Source organism: Piliocolobus tephrosceles, chromosome 21 (assembly GCF_002776525.5).
Source record: "Piliocolobus tephrosceles isolate RC106 chromosome 21, ASM277652v3, whole genome shotgun sequence".
Lineage (NCBI taxonomy): Eukaryota > Metazoa > Chordata > Mammalia > Primates > Cercopithecidae > Piliocolobus > Piliocolobus tephrosceles.
In genome coordinates this window covers 40,333,881-40,349,832 of record NC_045454.1, presented here as the reverse complement: position 1 = coordinate 40,349,832, position 15,952 = coordinate 40,333,881, and the positions used below count along the sequence as shown (strand labels likewise).

General features: G+C 59.2%; 1 protein-coding gene across 1 annotated transcript; it reads left to right on the top strand.

Moving 5' to 3' along the window:
* Positions 1 to 12,875: 12,875 nt before the first annotated feature.
* On the top strand, positions 12,876 to 14,723 carry JUNB (JunB proto-oncogene, AP-1 transcription factor subunit). Its single transcript, XM_023188805.3, has one exon. The coding sequence runs from the start codon at positions 13,176 to 13,178 to the stop codon at positions 14,217 to 14,219; it is 1,044 nt and encodes a 347-aa protein (XP_023044573.1). The 5' UTR covers positions 12,876 to 13,175; the 3' UTR covers positions 14,220 to 14,723.
* Positions 14,724 to 15,952: the final 1,229 nt, after the last annotated feature.

The window sequence follows — 15,952 nt, the reverse complement described above, 5'->3', positions numbered from 1 at the left end:
AAATAAATGTAGCTGGGCGTGGTGGCATGGGCCTATTCCCAGCTACTCCAGAGGCTGAGGTGGGAGGATCGCTTGAGCCCGGGAGGTCAACGCTGCAGTGAGCCGTGGTCGCGCCACTGCCCTCCAGCCTGGACGTCAGGAGGGGAGACTCTGTCTCGTTAAATAAATAAATGAAGGGATCCTCCCCGTATTATTGACCCCAGGAGTAGATAAGGGGACACACGGGTATGGTCCTAGGTCGAAGAAAGGTCAGCTAGACGCATATCCTGGCTGATGGACAGGCACCCTTGCCCAGCCTGGATCCGTCTTCCACGATATTCCCCCCACGCCTTCCCCTCCCCAGATGCGCGCTGGGCATCCCCCAGCACCTCAGAACCCAGGATTTGGCTGAAGCTGCCGCGACGCCGCGCCCACCAGGGGGCGCGAAGACTGCAGAACTAGGCCTAGGGGGAAGACTGTGCCCGCCTTGAGACCCCCGCTGGGGCGGTGGAGGGGGCTCAATGGAAAGTGATGGCAATTATAGTTAACAATAAAATTGCAGTCACCATGTATGGAGTGCTTACTGTATGCAGTCCCTGCGCTAAGCGATTTAAATACGTAGACTACTAGATGGCAAGTGCTGTTTTAAATCCTTGTTTTGCCGGCGAGAATACAGAGGTTCCGAGTGGACCCGGTTTTGAGGGGAAGGGTGAAGCCCAGGCTCGCGCCCTATGACCCCAGGGTCCCTGGGCAACCCCTCCCCCGTAGGCGGGAGGGGTAATGTGCACTAATTAGAGGTTATTAGCTGTACCCGGAGGGAGGGGCGGGCTCTGCATTGGGGGCGGGCCCAGATGGGAGGGGTGGGGCGCTGCTCCCATACACCCAGAAGATCCTGGCGCCAGCTACCTTGCCCCGGAGCAGGGTGGGCAAAGTGACAGCTGCTCCCCGCGCGCATCGCACGAACGCAGTCACTCACCCCCAGACACCCGATTACAGCCTACTCATGCGCAGCCGTACGCACCCGGGGGCCTCGGATGCTCGTCCACGTCCCCACAACCTCCTCCCGCGTGGTTTTCCAGACTCCAGCCCCTGGGAGCGGGTGGAGAGGATAGTGGGGGATGGGGACAAGGGCCGGCAGCGCTGGCTTCCGGACTGGGCTGTCTTCCGGCGGTCGTGGGAAAAGCTGCTGTTGGCTCCCCCACCTCGCATTCACCAGAGGCGAGGGTGCTGCCAATACAGGGAAACAGGGCCACCCCGTTCCCAGGTAGCAGTTGGAGGTGAGCCAGGAACCACAGCTGTTACAAGCATGGGTGACTGGACATGCTGAGATCACCACATTAGGGCGGGGGTCGCAGGGATTTTGATGTTCAGGAGAAATCTGGAAATCCAAATATTTAGGGAAATTGACTTAAATTGTCCTACTGTTGGCGTGAGGTTGTGGGCGTCCCAGATGTTCCGGGAGCCAGGAGTCCCCAGACTTAAGGAAAAGTCTGGGTGTGCTCAATTTGGGGGAGGAGCACAACCCTCCATTTTGGGGCGGCAGGGAGTCCCACATTTGGGGAAAAGCAGTGAGCTTCTATGTCAGCAGGGAAGAGAGCAGCAATCTCTGTTTTGAAACACAGGGACCCTGCTGTGCGGAGATCCAGGCACCTTTAGTTCAGCAAGAGGGGCTGAAAACCTTCCACATTTTGGAAGAAGGATCCAAATCCGTTTTAGGTAAAGAGAGCCCCTAACATTTTAGGGGATGGTCTGAAGGCCGCCATTTGTAGGGACACAGAACCCTGGTGTGCAGGTCTGGGCCAGCAGCCCCCAGCTGGATTGGGAAGCCCACCCCCTCCTACTGGTTTCCAGGAACAGCTGGGCCCAGCCTGGGTTGTACTGCTGGGAAGTGGCTGACTCAACCCCTCCCTGTGGCCACAGCTGGACCCCGGCCTGCCCCCTCCAGCCTTCACATCTGGGCAGGGACCCAGTCTTCATCAGGGCCGGGAAGGGGACCCTCAGTCCCACAACTGGAGAACAGTGCCCCTCTGGCACTCCCCTGGCTGACCACAGCCACTGGGTGGACTCCATGCATCATTACCATGGAGGACTCTGGCAGGACCCCTACAGCCCAGATATTGACATCCTGCCAGGAACTCCTAGCTAGTCCCCCCTCCTTGTGTCTGTCTGTGCCTGAGTCCATGTGAAATGTGCTGGATTTTTTGTTTGTTTGTTTGTTTGTTGTTTTGGAGAGAAAGGGTTTTGCTATGTTGCCCAGGATGGTCTCGACCTCCTGACTTCAAGTAATCCCTCTGCCTCTGCCTCCTAAAGTGCTGGGATTTCAGGTGTGAGCCACCGCACCTGGCCAGATGTGCTGGTCTTTGTAGGTGTGAGATGGAGGATCTGTGACTGTGTACACGGGCATGTGTCCTGCATCCATTGTGTCATAAGACCTTGGAGTTTGTGCAACAGGCTGTGCCTGATTTGATGTGGAGGGGCGGGGATTTGCTTTCAGGGACTGGGGGAGGGGAAATTTGTAACATCCTTGTCTGTAACATCCAGGTTGGGGCCCCGCTTGTTGGCTCATGGCAGTAATCCCAGCACTTTGGGAGGCCAAGGCAGGCAGATCACTTGAGGTCAGGAGTTCAAAACCAGCTTGGCCAACATAGTGAAACTCTGTCTCTACTAATAATACAATAATCAGCCAGGCGTGGTGGTGTGTGCCTGTAATCCCAGCTACTCCGGAGGCTGAGGCAAGAGAATCGCTTGAACCTAGGAGGTGGAGGTTGCAGTTAGCTTAGATCGCGCCATTACACTCTAGCCTCGGTGACAAAGCAAGACTCCGTCTCAAAAACAACCACCACCAGAAAAACCCATCCAGATTTTAGGGTGACTAGGGAACCTCTAGTGTGTGCCCCTGTGTATCTCTGTGTCTACTATATACGTCTATATGGGACCTCACTTTGGGTTTATATCTGTGTCATTCTTTGTGTGAGAAGTGAGGGCATGAAAATAAGACAATCAAAATAAGACAATCAGTGCCTCAATATAGCTTTACCTTGTGTGTCTGTGACCATGTCCTACTTTTGTCTTCATAGTCTGAGATAGTGTGACCCTGTCATGAGTGTCCTTGGTTTGTCCATGTCCACTTGACATTCTGAGTGTCCCTGTACAGGGCCTTGTCTCTGTGACTGTATCCCATTTGGTGCCCCCTATTTGTGATAACAGGGGTCACGTGATGGCATGACCATCCTATGTGTCTATATGTATCTCTGTACCACCACAATCTCCATGGAAGAGATGTGGCTGTGTGACAAACCAAGCCCTGGTGTCCAAGACTGTGTCCCTCCCTGTTCCTGTTTTTGTTTGTTTTTGAGACAGGGTCTCCTCTGTTGCCCAGGCTGGAGTGCAGTGGCACAATCGTGGCTCAGTGCAGAGTTGAATTCCTGGCCTCAAGTGATCCTCTTACCTCAACCCCCACATACTTGGGACTATAGACACGACTATAGGCATGCACCACCATGCCCAATTAATTAAGAAAAAATCTTTTTGTGGAGACAGGGGTCTTGCTATGTTGCCCAGGCTGTTCTTGAACTCCTGGCCTCAAGCAATTCTCTGGCCTTGGCCTTCCAAAATGCTGAGATTACAGGCCTGAGCCACTGCGCCCGTCCTACTTTGCTGGATGGGGTTGCTTTATCAGGATGTATCTGCCACCTACCTGTGTATGAATATGGCTCTGTTTGCGTCCCTATCACAAACGCTATGTGACTGACGTGCCTGTGTGATTGCCTGCGTCTCCATCCACGTGTGTCCGTGTTCGCTGAGAGGCTGGCTGGACTAGAGAGGGTTGGTGCCAAGATGTGGCAGGTGTATCCTGCGTCCGTGTGACACTGTGGGTCGGGGAGTTTGTTTGTGACCTTGTGTGTAGGGGGCGGGAAGTGGGAGTCAAAGTCACAGAGGACAGCAGGCTGCGCGGACGCAGTGATGTGCGCAGGGGGCCTCCCGCCCCGCCGTTCTCCTCCGGGAGGGCGCCCTCCCCGCGTTGCGGGGGCGCGTGCGTCGTGCGTGACGTGAGACACGACAGGGGTCGCTGCGTGCGTGGAACCCGACGCGGTCGTGCGTGCGAGCACGGGGAGGGGGGAGGGCGGGAGATCTGCACTGGCTGCGTGCGCGCGTGCGTGGGCGGTGGCGTGGGCTGGGCGAGCGGAGGCGCGCGGGGCAGGACCAGCCCCGCCCGGCAGGGACTGTGGGGAGCCGGTGAAACTCGGGAGGGGGCCGCCGTTAACCCCTTCCTGCCCGATCCGAAACTTCTGGCCCCTCGACCAAGGGCGCGGGGGCTTCCCCAGCGCCCGACGGGAGGGCAGTCCCTGTTGGGGGAGGGACCCTTCCCACGGAGCTGAGACACCCCCCCAGTTGCCATGGGAACCAGAGCTTCCCGCGCAGCCAGGCGCGTGTTTCCTCTCCCCGCCCAGCCATCCTGCTTTTCCTCCAGCTGCCTAGTCTACCGACAACTGGCTTCCCGCTCGTGATCCCGGGAGAAGGGGGCTGGGGTCAGCGTGGCCCGGGCGTGCGTGACTCAGGCCAGCCCGGGGGTCCCCTGGCCGCAGCTGGCCGCGCTCCCGCTTCTCCGCCCCCGTGACTCACCCCTCCCGGCTTTCCCCGTGTGTGACTCAGGCCCCTGGGGAGGGGGCTGCGGAGTCTGGGACCCCTCCAGACAGTGGGGCCAAGAACCAAGTTCTGGGGACTTCGCTCTCCGCGGGGAAGGCCTCCCCCACCAGCGAGCATCCGAGTGACAGCTACTCCCTTTAGCAGGCCAGAGGCGCTCCCCCCTCACCCCGCCTCTGAATTGGTAGACCCCCCACCCCCACCCCTGCAAACCTCCGGGAACCCAGCCCCCAACCCCTCCTCCCAGCCCACAGGAAGTTTTGGCAGAGCCCGTCGCGGCGATGAAACGGTTAAAGCCGTTTTCTTATTCATTTCATCCAGGGGCCCATTTTGACTCAGAGCAAGAGGCGCCCCCCTCGAGCCTGGCCTCCTGGGGGCCTGGGTGCATACTCCACCCCACATGTACCATTTTAGAAAGGGGAGGAAGGCACTTGGTGAGCGGGCTGGGGGTCTTGGGTAGCATATAGAGCTGGATTCAAATCCTGTCTCTGCTCTCATTGCTGCCTGGACCTCAGTTTCCCCATCTGAAAATGAGGGATCATTATGTCCAGCTTATTGGGTTGTTGTGGGGATTAGGTGAATAATAGATGGGACACTCTGCATCCAGGGTTGGGCACGGGAGCCAGGAGAGGGCTCTTCCTGTTTCTCAGGTCCTGGTGTCAGGGTGCCCAGCAGATGCAAGTCCTTGCCGGGCAGGCCATGCCCCACCCAGGCACTCTAAGGCCATGGGGTTCATCTTGTCCACCCCCTGCCCGAGGCAGGCACCCAGGAAGTGAGAGGCGGGGCAGGAATGAGGCACAACCTGTTGGGCCCGTCACCTCCCCGCCCCCCACCCTCATTCCAGTGCCCTGACAGGGCCCCCCCACGCTGCAGCCCCACCCCCGCCGCCCTGGACGCCTGGGTCCTGACCCGCGGGTGGCCTGAGGGAGGGGATGTCGGATGGAGACTGTGTCTCGGGAACATCCTGTGGACTGCTGGCTGGACAGACGGAGGAGGGTCAGCCCCTCCCGGGACAGGGCAGACATCGACTGGGGGCAGAGTAAACATGGCCCAGGGTTACCAGACAGGGGGCGGGTGGGGGGCTGTAGGAATGTACACAGACACAGTCACCCCGAGAGAGCCAGTCCAGACACACAAACCCCTGTCACCTTGGCCACAGAGAGACTGCCAGCCAGGGACACATAGACAGGGTCAGACATACAGCTGGGCAAGATGATCCAGCAATGACTGTCACACACGGACACAGTGACAGACGAGACCCTCAAGCAAGAGACGCACACCGTCAAACACGTGAACGCATCCACAGATCAAAAATATGCAGGCAGGCCATGTGTGGTGGGGATAAATCAATCCAGCACATAAGGGTGATTGACACACACAGAGACTGACATTCAGGTGAGAGGCACACAGCAAGGCAGACTCAATGGTGTGTAATACACGTGGAAACAAACATGACAGGCTAGAAACACGGACAAGACAGGCACAGAGTGAAGCATATGTGAGACAAGCAGGCAACACGTGCATGCTGATTGGAGAGACAATCACCTTTGGCTGCAGCACCCCGAGAGCCACACAAGAGAAGAATCCAGACACAGGCATGCACTGTGATTCTGACACGCAAGAGAAAGCAACACACACACACAGACACACACACACACACACCCCAGATCCCCAACTCAGAAGACAGAGACAAGACGAGAGACAAACAAACCTAGGGACAGAGAAGATGTGTTCGCAGTATGGCAGAGAGTCCCTGGCACCCTGGCCCACCACTGTTGCACACACATCAGAGATGCTCCTAGGGACACCAAGCCGAAGCCTTAGAGGTACACACCATCTCACCAGAAACACACACATGTGGAACCTGGCAACAGACTGGGCAGATTTGGGCAGACAGACTGACACATTCACAGACGTGGTCTGGCCAGACAGTCACACCCAGTGCAGAGAGGCACAGACAGGCCACAGTGGGACATTCATAAACACATCGGCACAGAGAGACTCTGACAAAACCTTGCACACACACATGCGCACACATACACATGGAGATCAGTAACAGACAAGATACAGATCAGCGATGGAACACACACATGGAAACAAGCCACAGACCTCACACACAGAGACCACACACGCACCAACCAAACACAAACCAACCACAGACCTCTTTTTCACACATACACACACACACATGCACATTACAGATCGTATACACACATACCAGCCATAGACGTCTTTTTCACAGACACACACACACACACCAGTTACACGTCATATACACACATATATACAGACCAGCCACAGACCTCTTTTACACACACACATACACACACACAATAGATTGTATACACACAGACCAGCCACAGACCACACACACACACACACACACGGACACAGGTTAGCCATAGGAACTCTGAAGCAATCTACACTTACATACATCTAGGCTACGTGCAACCCATCCCATAGAGTTCACAAACACACCGAGCAGAACAGAACTCTTCACAGATAGGTCCCACATAGACCTTCGCATCCAGGGCTGGGCACAGAAGCGGGCAGAGGGCTCCTCCTGTCTTTCAGGCCTGGGTGTGAAGGTTGGACCAGCATACACTCTCACACGCATCCTATAGGCCAGCCACATGCTTGCCCCCCTGGACCTTGCCAAGGTTCTGTGGGGGCACTGGACACCCCAGTCTGTCTCTGCCCCACAGAGATCCTGGCACTTCCTCTCTCCAAACATCACCCCCACTTCCCTCCCTCTTTGCTTTTGCCACTTCCCCTAGGAGGCCTAGCTCAGCAGCCTCTGCTTCTGCTGGGGTGGGGGCCTGCTATAAAGAGGTCACCCAGGGTCTTGGTGATGCCCAGGTCCCCCAAGGCTTCACCAGCAGTGGCAGGGACGGAAGCAGCTTCCTAGGAAACTCCCCTCATGCCCAACCATGTCAGCCTGGGAGAAAGAGAAACAGACTCTCCTTCCTGCTTCCAAGAAAATCCAGCAGCTTCCTCTGCAGGAGAGGGGGCGAGGGACCCCCCCAAACCACAGAGGTGGCAGAGGGAGACTGCTGGTAGGCCAGGAGTTCCTCGGGGAGGGCTCCTGCTGGGCCTCAGATCCACACCCAGGGGCAGGGACACAGGAGGGAGCCTGGGTGCTGTGTGCTGCGACTTGTGGGTTCTCGCCCTGGCCTGCCCACTGGCTGACTCACAGGCAGCCCCCGGCCCAGTTTCCTAGTGAGCGCCCCCACCGGTCAGTGGGGCCAGCAGGGAGGGGGGTCACCAGGCTATTTATAAGAAGGAGAAGTCCCTCGTGCCAAGACCAAAAGCCCCGAAGACACTTGTGGGTGGGGGTGGGTGAACTTCCTCCTTATCCTGTGCCCTAGGCCCCAGGCCCTGGGGCATTGGGGAAGCCTGTGCACGGGCTTCTTACCCAGGTGCTAGTCTGGAGCCCAGGGCCTGGGCAGTACCCAGCTGCCAGTCTGGGCGCTCAGGCCAGGCGGGGGAGGGGGCTGTCCTCCCACCCTCCTCATGGGGCCGGCCTGGCGCCAGTGGGGCGGCTTGAGGGGGTGGTGCCCAGGCCACAAGGGTGACACTGGCAGAGGCCTGGAACCGGCTGTACCAGCTTGGCTGGGCTCCCGCCCTCCCTGTCTGGTCCAATCTCCACCCCCTGCTCAAACACCCATGCAGAGTACTTGGAGGGACCCTACTCCCACATGCCGGCCTGTCCACAGAGACCCGTGCCCCTCTCTCTGTGCCCGACCACATTTCTCCCCCAATTAAAGGAGACCCTCAGCGGGGTGCGGTGGCTCACACCTGTAATCCCAGCACTTTGGGAGGCCCAGGTGGGAGGATCCCTTGGGGCCAGGAGTTCCAGACTAGCCTAGGCAACAGAATGAGACACTGTCTTGATAAAAAATATTAAAAAAAAAAAAAAAAAAAAAAAAAAAACTTAGCCAGCTGTGGTGTGCTTGTAGTCCCAGTTACTCTGGAGGCTGAGGCAGGGAGGATTGCTTTTGCCCAGGAGTTCAAGGCTGCAGTGAGCTATGATTATGTAGCTGAACTCTAGCCTGAGCAACAGAGTGAGATGGTCTTGCTTTGTTGCCTAGGCTGGAGTCCAGTGTCAAGATCATGGCTCATGTGATCCTCCTGCCTCAGCCTTCATTCAGAGTAGCTAGGACTACAGGCACACCCCACTGACCCCAGCCAATTTTTACATTTTTTTGTAGAGATGGGGGTCTTGCTGTGTTCCCCAGGCTGCTCTTAAAAATTTCTGGGCTAAGGCTGGGCGAGGTGGATCATGCCTGTAATCCTAGCACTTTGGGAGGCTGAGGTGGGCGGATAACTTCAGGTCAGGAGTTCGACACCGGCTTGGCCAACATGGTGAAACTCCATCTCTACTAAAAATACAAAAAATTAGCTGGGCGTGGTGGCATGTGCCTGTAATCCCAGCTACTCTACTCAGGAGGCTGAGGCGGAAGAATCGCTTGAACCTGGGAGGTGGAGGTTGCAGTGAGCTGATATTGTGCCACTGCATTCCGTCTCAAAAAACAAAACAAACAAACAAAAACTGGGCTCAAGTGATCCTCCAGCCTTGGCCTCCCAAAGTGCTGAGATTATAGACAAGAGCCACCACGCTTGGCCAAAGTGACGTTCTCTTTAAAAAAAAAAAAAAACAAAAAAAGGGCCGGGCGTGGTGGCTCACGCCTGTAATTTCAGCACTTTGGGAGGCTCAGGCCGGCAGATCACAAGATCAGGAGTTCGAGACCAGCCTGACCAATATGGTGAAACCCCCCTCTGTATTAAAGATACAAAAATTAGCTGGGCATGGTGACATGCGCCTGTAATCCCAGCTACTCAGGAGGCTGAGGCAGGAGAATCGCTTGAACCCAGGAGGCGGAGGTTGCAGTGAGCCAAGATCACGCCATTGCACTCCAGCCTGGGTGACAGAGCAAGACTCTGTCTCAAAAAACAAACAAAACACCAAAAAAAAGAGACCTTTCATGAGACAGCCTGCAGCTGGTACTGCATACATGCTTCTCTGGTTGTCATTATCCACAATCTAGTGGCTAATGCTCTGAAGCTAGACAGCTTGGATTGTATCTCAACTCTAGCGCTTATAGCTGTTGGACACCAGACAAGTTCCTTAATCTCCTGTGCTTCAGTTTCTCATCTGTTAAATGGGGATACAAATAACATGCATTTTGCTGGATTGTTGGAAGCAGTCGATGACTTATTTTATGTTAACCACTTAGAAGGGTGCCTAGCCCACAGTAAGAGCCTTATAAGTGTTGGCTATTAAAATAATAATTATTATTTTCAGCCTGTCTATCTTAAGTGTCTCTGAGTCTTACTGTCTGTCTTCATGACGCTAACCTTGAACCCATTTGTCTCTCTGGGCATCTCTCCCTGCCCTGACCCCCTGCCCCCATACACCCACTCTTACTTGCCCTCCTCCTGGGATGGACTCTCTCTGGAATGGCCTCACCTCCCTCTAGGGCTCCCCTCTGGCATGGCCAGCCTCAGCCCTGGCCAGGGCTGAATTACCGTGGCCTCCTGGCTTGTGGGACCTGCAGGTTAGCTTCCCAAGTTGCTGCCCTCTGGCCTGCCCTGCCCAACCCCCCAACGCTGCCCACTGTGCCCCCACAGGCCCAGCCAGATGTCAGCTGCAGTTATTAGCCTGGGCGGGAGACACAGGCCTGGCAGCGTGCCTGCCAGACTCACAGGCCTCCGGAATCTCCCTTGAGCCTAGGGCGGGGGAGGGGAACCATTCAAGCAAGGGGAAGAAGGGAGGGGGCATTTAGGGGTCACAGGGACCCTCCAAGGACGGGACGCCCCCAGCTTCTGCTGGGACCTTCCTCCAGCAAGGCCACTGCACTGCTGGACTTCCCCCTGCCCCCACATAGCTCAGTTTCTTTTTCGCGTCTTTCGTTTTCCTTCTCTTTCCCACACTTGGTGAGATCTAGGCTGCCCCAGAAAGGCTGTTTAACCCCTATCCCTTAGCCTCTTTCTACCCTAAAGAAGAGACAGGCTCTCTTCATCCTCCAGAAGACAGAGGCCTGGGAAGCTGAGAGAGAGAGAGACTAGGCTTCTCACCTCTTGGTCTAGTGGGTTCACACACAAACTGCTCGGAAGTCCCACCTTAAGTCTAACTGGAAGCCTCACCATCTGCACCTCGCCGCAGCCCTTCCCGGGGAAGGGGCTCTGGGTTCCCTCATATTATCCCCTTAGATTTTCAGGTCTTCTCTGACTGGGGGAGGGAAGCCCTCAGATGAAGGAGCCACTCTAGGGAAGGAGGGGGGGCTCCCTCTAGGTATTCTGGATGATGGATGGATGGGACCCGCAGACTCAAACGAGAGTGGGGCCCCTGACCCACATGAGTGAGTGCGGGGTGTTGGGGAAGGAGCCCCAGACCTCCTGGCAGGAGGGAAGGGCACCCCACCGGAGGGAGGAGGCAGCCGCCGTTCCAGCCCGCCCAGGCGCCGGGGGCGCCTCGAGGCATCGGCCCGCCCTCTCCGCGCCCCGTCGGGCTGGGGGCGAAGTCCGACCCAGGCCCGCGGGCAGGCGGGGACCTGCCGGGATGGGTTGGGCCAGGCCGGGCCTGGCAGGACGCAGCCCCAGAGCGGCGGGGTGGGGCGGGGCCGGGTCAGGAGGCCGTGGGGGCCCCGGGGGCGGCGGTCGGGGCTGGTCGGGACTAGCAGTCCTGGGGCCCAGGCGCGCCCTGGGTCCTGGCAGATACTCGGGCTCTCCACTTCTGGCTCTGGGCCCCAGGACAGCGCTGGTCCCACCTCTTCCTGTGCCCTAATATGGGCGGCGGGGTGGGGGCCGCCCCGCCCTCAGTCCTGCCTGCGGACTCCCGCCTGTTGCCATGGCGACCAGGCCCCGCTCCTCGACTGCGTCCCCCGCCGTCGGGCCAATGGAACAGTCCCGTGTTGCCTGCCTCCGCGGTCCCCTGCAGGCGCCGCGGGCGGAACCATTGCTTGAGGGGAGAGGATGGTGGCTGGGCAGGCTCCACGCACCCGGGCCTCCGCGGGGGCTCGCACGCCCAGGTTCCTCTTCCGAGGCGCAGGATGCGGCGGGACCCAGGGCGGGGCGCACGGTCCCGTAGGATCCAAGTGACGGAGACAGGGCCGGGCTCCTTCCCCCGGGGCTGTTGCCACACTTCCTGCCTCGGCGCTCTTTCCCCAGCCTGTTTCTAAGGAAGGCAGTGGGGTTGGGCGACCGCGCCCCAGCCGTCGGGCTGGGTCCAGGCTCCAGGAGCCGACACGGTGTCGGGCAAAGAAGCCCAGGGTCAATAGGGGAGGGTTTTAGGATGGGGGACGGAGAATACAGATGCCTAGGCGGTTACCCACGAGAGGGAGCCCCAGTCGTGGAAGATCCAGCAGTCCTGGCCCGTGGGACCCTCAAAGCCCCCTCCTCGCATGTCAACTGAGTACCCTCTTAGTGTCCGGACCCTTCTGACTCTCCTTAATCCGGGCTTCGCAGATGACCCCAGTGGTCCCCAGTTTCTGGCAGACATGTCTCCATCTTCTACCCTGCATATTTTACCTGCCTCAGTGTACCGCAGGACGCTTACTCGCTTTCTGCATATCTAGATTTCCTCTAATTCCTCCTTCCCAATTACGGGAGAGCCCTCAGACCCTCCCATGAGCTCCTGGACCCTACTCATTTCTTGCAATTTAATGGGTCGTGCAGCTCCGCCCACTCATCCCTTTTGATCTCTCCCCTCCTCCATCCTGTGAAAATTCCAGTCCTGCATTCTTCTGTGCCCGGGACCCCCAGTCAATTCCTGGGCCAGGTGTCTCCTTACCCCTCCCGATTTACCGTGCTTAACCCTCATTCCTGCTTTTTGGGGTCTCCCAATGAATTGTCAGTCCTCCTACCCCTCTCGTATTCTGGGTACCTTAGGGGTTTCGTCGCACACTCTGAGATCCTCACCCTACTTGCTGCGTACCAGGTCCTGGTATTTGTCCCAGTGGACTTCAGTGAAATCACCCTCCTCCCTGAAACCCCTCACTCATGTGCCTGGGCCCCCCAGCACCTCCTTCCATGCGTACCCCGGGGTCCTTTGAGCCCCTCCCCCTGCAGGCCCGCCGAGCCACCCGGCCCGTGGCCGCTGTTTACAAGGACACGCGCTTCCTGACAGTGACGCGAGCCGCCTCCTCCCCTTCCCCACGCTCGAAGAGGGGGGCGCGGGGGCCCGGCTCTGGCGACGGCCAATCGGAGCGCACTTCCGTGGCTGACTAGCTCAGTATAAAGGCGTGTGGCTCAGGCTGAGCGGCTGGGACGTTGAGAGCGGCCAGGCCAGCCTCGGAGCCAGCAGGGAGCTGGGAGCTGTGGGGAAACGACGCCAGGAAAGCTATCGCGCCAGAGAGGGCGACGGGGGCTCGGGAAGCCTGACAGACCTTTTGCGCACAGCTGCCGGCTGGCTGCTCCCCGCCCGCGCCAGCCCCCGAGAACGCGCGACCAGGCACCCAGTCCGGCCACCGCAGCGGAGAGCGCGCCGCTCGCTGCAGCGAGGCCCGGGGTGGCCCCGCAGGGACCCTCCCCAGACCGCCTGGGCCGCCCGGATGTGCACTAAAATGGAACAGCCCTTCTACCACGACGACTCATACACAGCTACGGGATACGGCCGGGCCCCTGGTGGCCTCTCTCTACACGACTACAAACTCCTGAAACCGAGCCTGGCCGTCAACCTGGCCGACCCCTACCGGAGTCTCAAAGCGCCTGGGGCTCGGGGACCCGGCCCAGAGGGCGGCGGTGGCGGCAGCTACTTTTCTGGTCAGGGCTCGGACACCGGCGCGTCTCTCAAGCTCGCCTCTTCGGAGCTGGAACGCCTGATCGTCCCCAACAGCAACGGCGTGATCACGACGACGCCTACACCCCCGGGACAGTACTTTTACCCCCGCGGGGGTGGCAGCGGTGGAGGTGCGGGGGGCGCAGGGGGCGGCGTCACCGAGGAGCAGGAGGGCTTCGCCGACGGCTTTGTCAAAGCCCTGGACGATCTGCACAAGATGAACCACGTGACACCCCCCAACGTGTCCCTGGGCGCTAGCGGGGGGCCCCCGGCTGGGCCTGGGGGCGTCTACGCCGGCCCGGAGCCACCTCCCGTTTACACCAACCTCAGCAGCTACTCCCCAGCCTCTGCGTCCTCGGGAGCCGCCGGGGCTGCCGTCGGGACCGGGAGCTCATACCCGACGGCCACCATCAGCTACCTCCCACACGCGCCGCCCTTCGCCGGTGGCCACCCAGCGCAGCTGGGCTTGGGCCGCAGCGCCTCCACCTTCAAGGAGGAACCGCAGACCGTGCCGGAGGCGCGCAGCCGGGACGCCACGCCGCCGGTGTCCCCCATCAACATGGAAGACCAAGAGCGCATCAAAGTGGAGCGCAAGCGGCTGCGGAACCGGCTGGCGGCCACCAAGTGCCGGAAGCGGAAGCTGGAGCGCATCGCGCGCCTGGAGGACAAGGTGAAGACGCTCAAGGCCGAGAACGCGGGGCTGTCGAGTACCGCCGGCCTCCTCCGGGAGCAGGTGGCCCAGCTCAAACAGAAGGTCATGACCCATGTCAGCAACGGCTGTCAGCTGCTGCTTGGGGTCAAGGGACACGCCTTCTGAGCGCCCCCTGCCCCCTTACGGACACCCCCTCGCTTGGACGGCTGGGCGCACGTCTCCCACTGGGGTCCAGGGAGCAGGCGGTGGGCACCCACCCTGGGACCTGGGGGCGCCGCAAACCACACTGAACTCCGGCCCTCCCGCCCTGCGCCCAGTCCTTCCACCTCGACGTTTACAAGCCCCCCCTTCCACTTTTTTTTGTATGTTTTTTTTCTGCTGGAAACAGACTCGATTCATATTGAATATAATATATTTGTGTATTTAACAGGGAGGGGAGGAGGGGGCGATTGCGGCGGAGCTGGCCCCGCCGCCCGGTACTCAAGCCCGCGGGGACATTGGGAAGGGGACCCCCGCCCCCTGCCCTCCCCTCTCTGCAACGTACTGTGGAAAAGAAACACGCACTTAGTCTCTAAAGAGTTTATTTTAAGACGTGTTTGTGTTTGTGTGTGTGTTTGTTCTTTTTATTGAATCTATTTAAGTAAAAAAAAAAATTTTGTTCTTTATTAATTTCTGTTGTCTTTTTTTCCAAGCTGGGAGGGCGGAGGGAAAAAAAAGCACTGGTTTGCCCCCAGCTCAGTGCTGTTGGTGGCTCGGTCCTGTATTTGTCCCCCTCGTCGGCTCCGCGCAGGCATCATGTGGTCCCAGCCCGGGAGTCCCACCCTTCCCGCGTCCCCAGATCTCCAGGGTTGGATGGTTGGGGCGCGGGACGCAGTCCAGGGACCCAGTAGCTGAAGGCAGGGTGCTCGGGGCGAGACGCGGAGCGCGCAGGCGCGGCCCCGCCCAGCAGCGCGCGCCGGGGCTTTCCCCGCTGACGCAGCGGAAGCGCTGCCCATACAAGGACCGATTCTGCCCAGTGACGCGACCGCGGTCTCTGGGCAGATTCCGGGAATCCCCTCCCCCGCTCTGCCGGGCAGGGCCGCAGCGCCGGGAAGGGGGCCGGGATTTTCCCGGGCAGGCGGCTGCCCGGGCACGGAAAGCCCCAGGCCTGGGTCCAGAGGGCCCGCGGTGGGCGGGCAGCGCTCCTGGGCCCCGGGAGCCACCTCTGTGCTACCTTCAAGACACTGGCGCCTGGGCCCCGCCGCGCCCACGCCCCCTCCGTCTGACCTGACCCTGCTGCTTCGGCGGCTTTGCCGACGCCGTCCCCTCTACCCCCACCCCCGCCAGGAAGGGCGGCGCCCGCCTGCCAGCTTCCCCTCCCGGGTGCCAGGCCAGGAGCGGGGCGACTGCCAGGTCTGGTCCTGCCGGGGCGGCTGCTCGGGCTGCTGGGCGCCGCCACCGCCCTCGCGCTGGGCTCCCTCCCGCGCAGCTGGGACACGTGGGGGTGGGGTGCGGGTGCTGCTGGCACGCCTGGAGGGAGTCTGGCCGGCTTCGGGGCTGGAAGCCCCCAGAGCAGTGGAGAAAAACAGGTAGAGAAACCAGACAGGCAGTAGGGTGAGTGGAACAGACACTTCATCAATTCATTTGTGCAGTACCTAGAACAACTAGACCCTGGAGACACAGCCTGGACCACTCCAGACAAGACAATAAATAAACAAGCAAGCATGGTTCTTCGGAGGTGGTGGTTAAGTGCTAGTAAGAGGAAAAAAAGAAAACACACACACACACACACACACACAGGTCAAGGTGGCAGTGATGGGGCAGAGAGGAAAGTTGCTTTGTAAAATGGAGTGGGAACATGGACCTTTAATGGGGCAACTTTTTCTTTTTTATGTTTTAGAGACAGGTCTTGCCTTGTT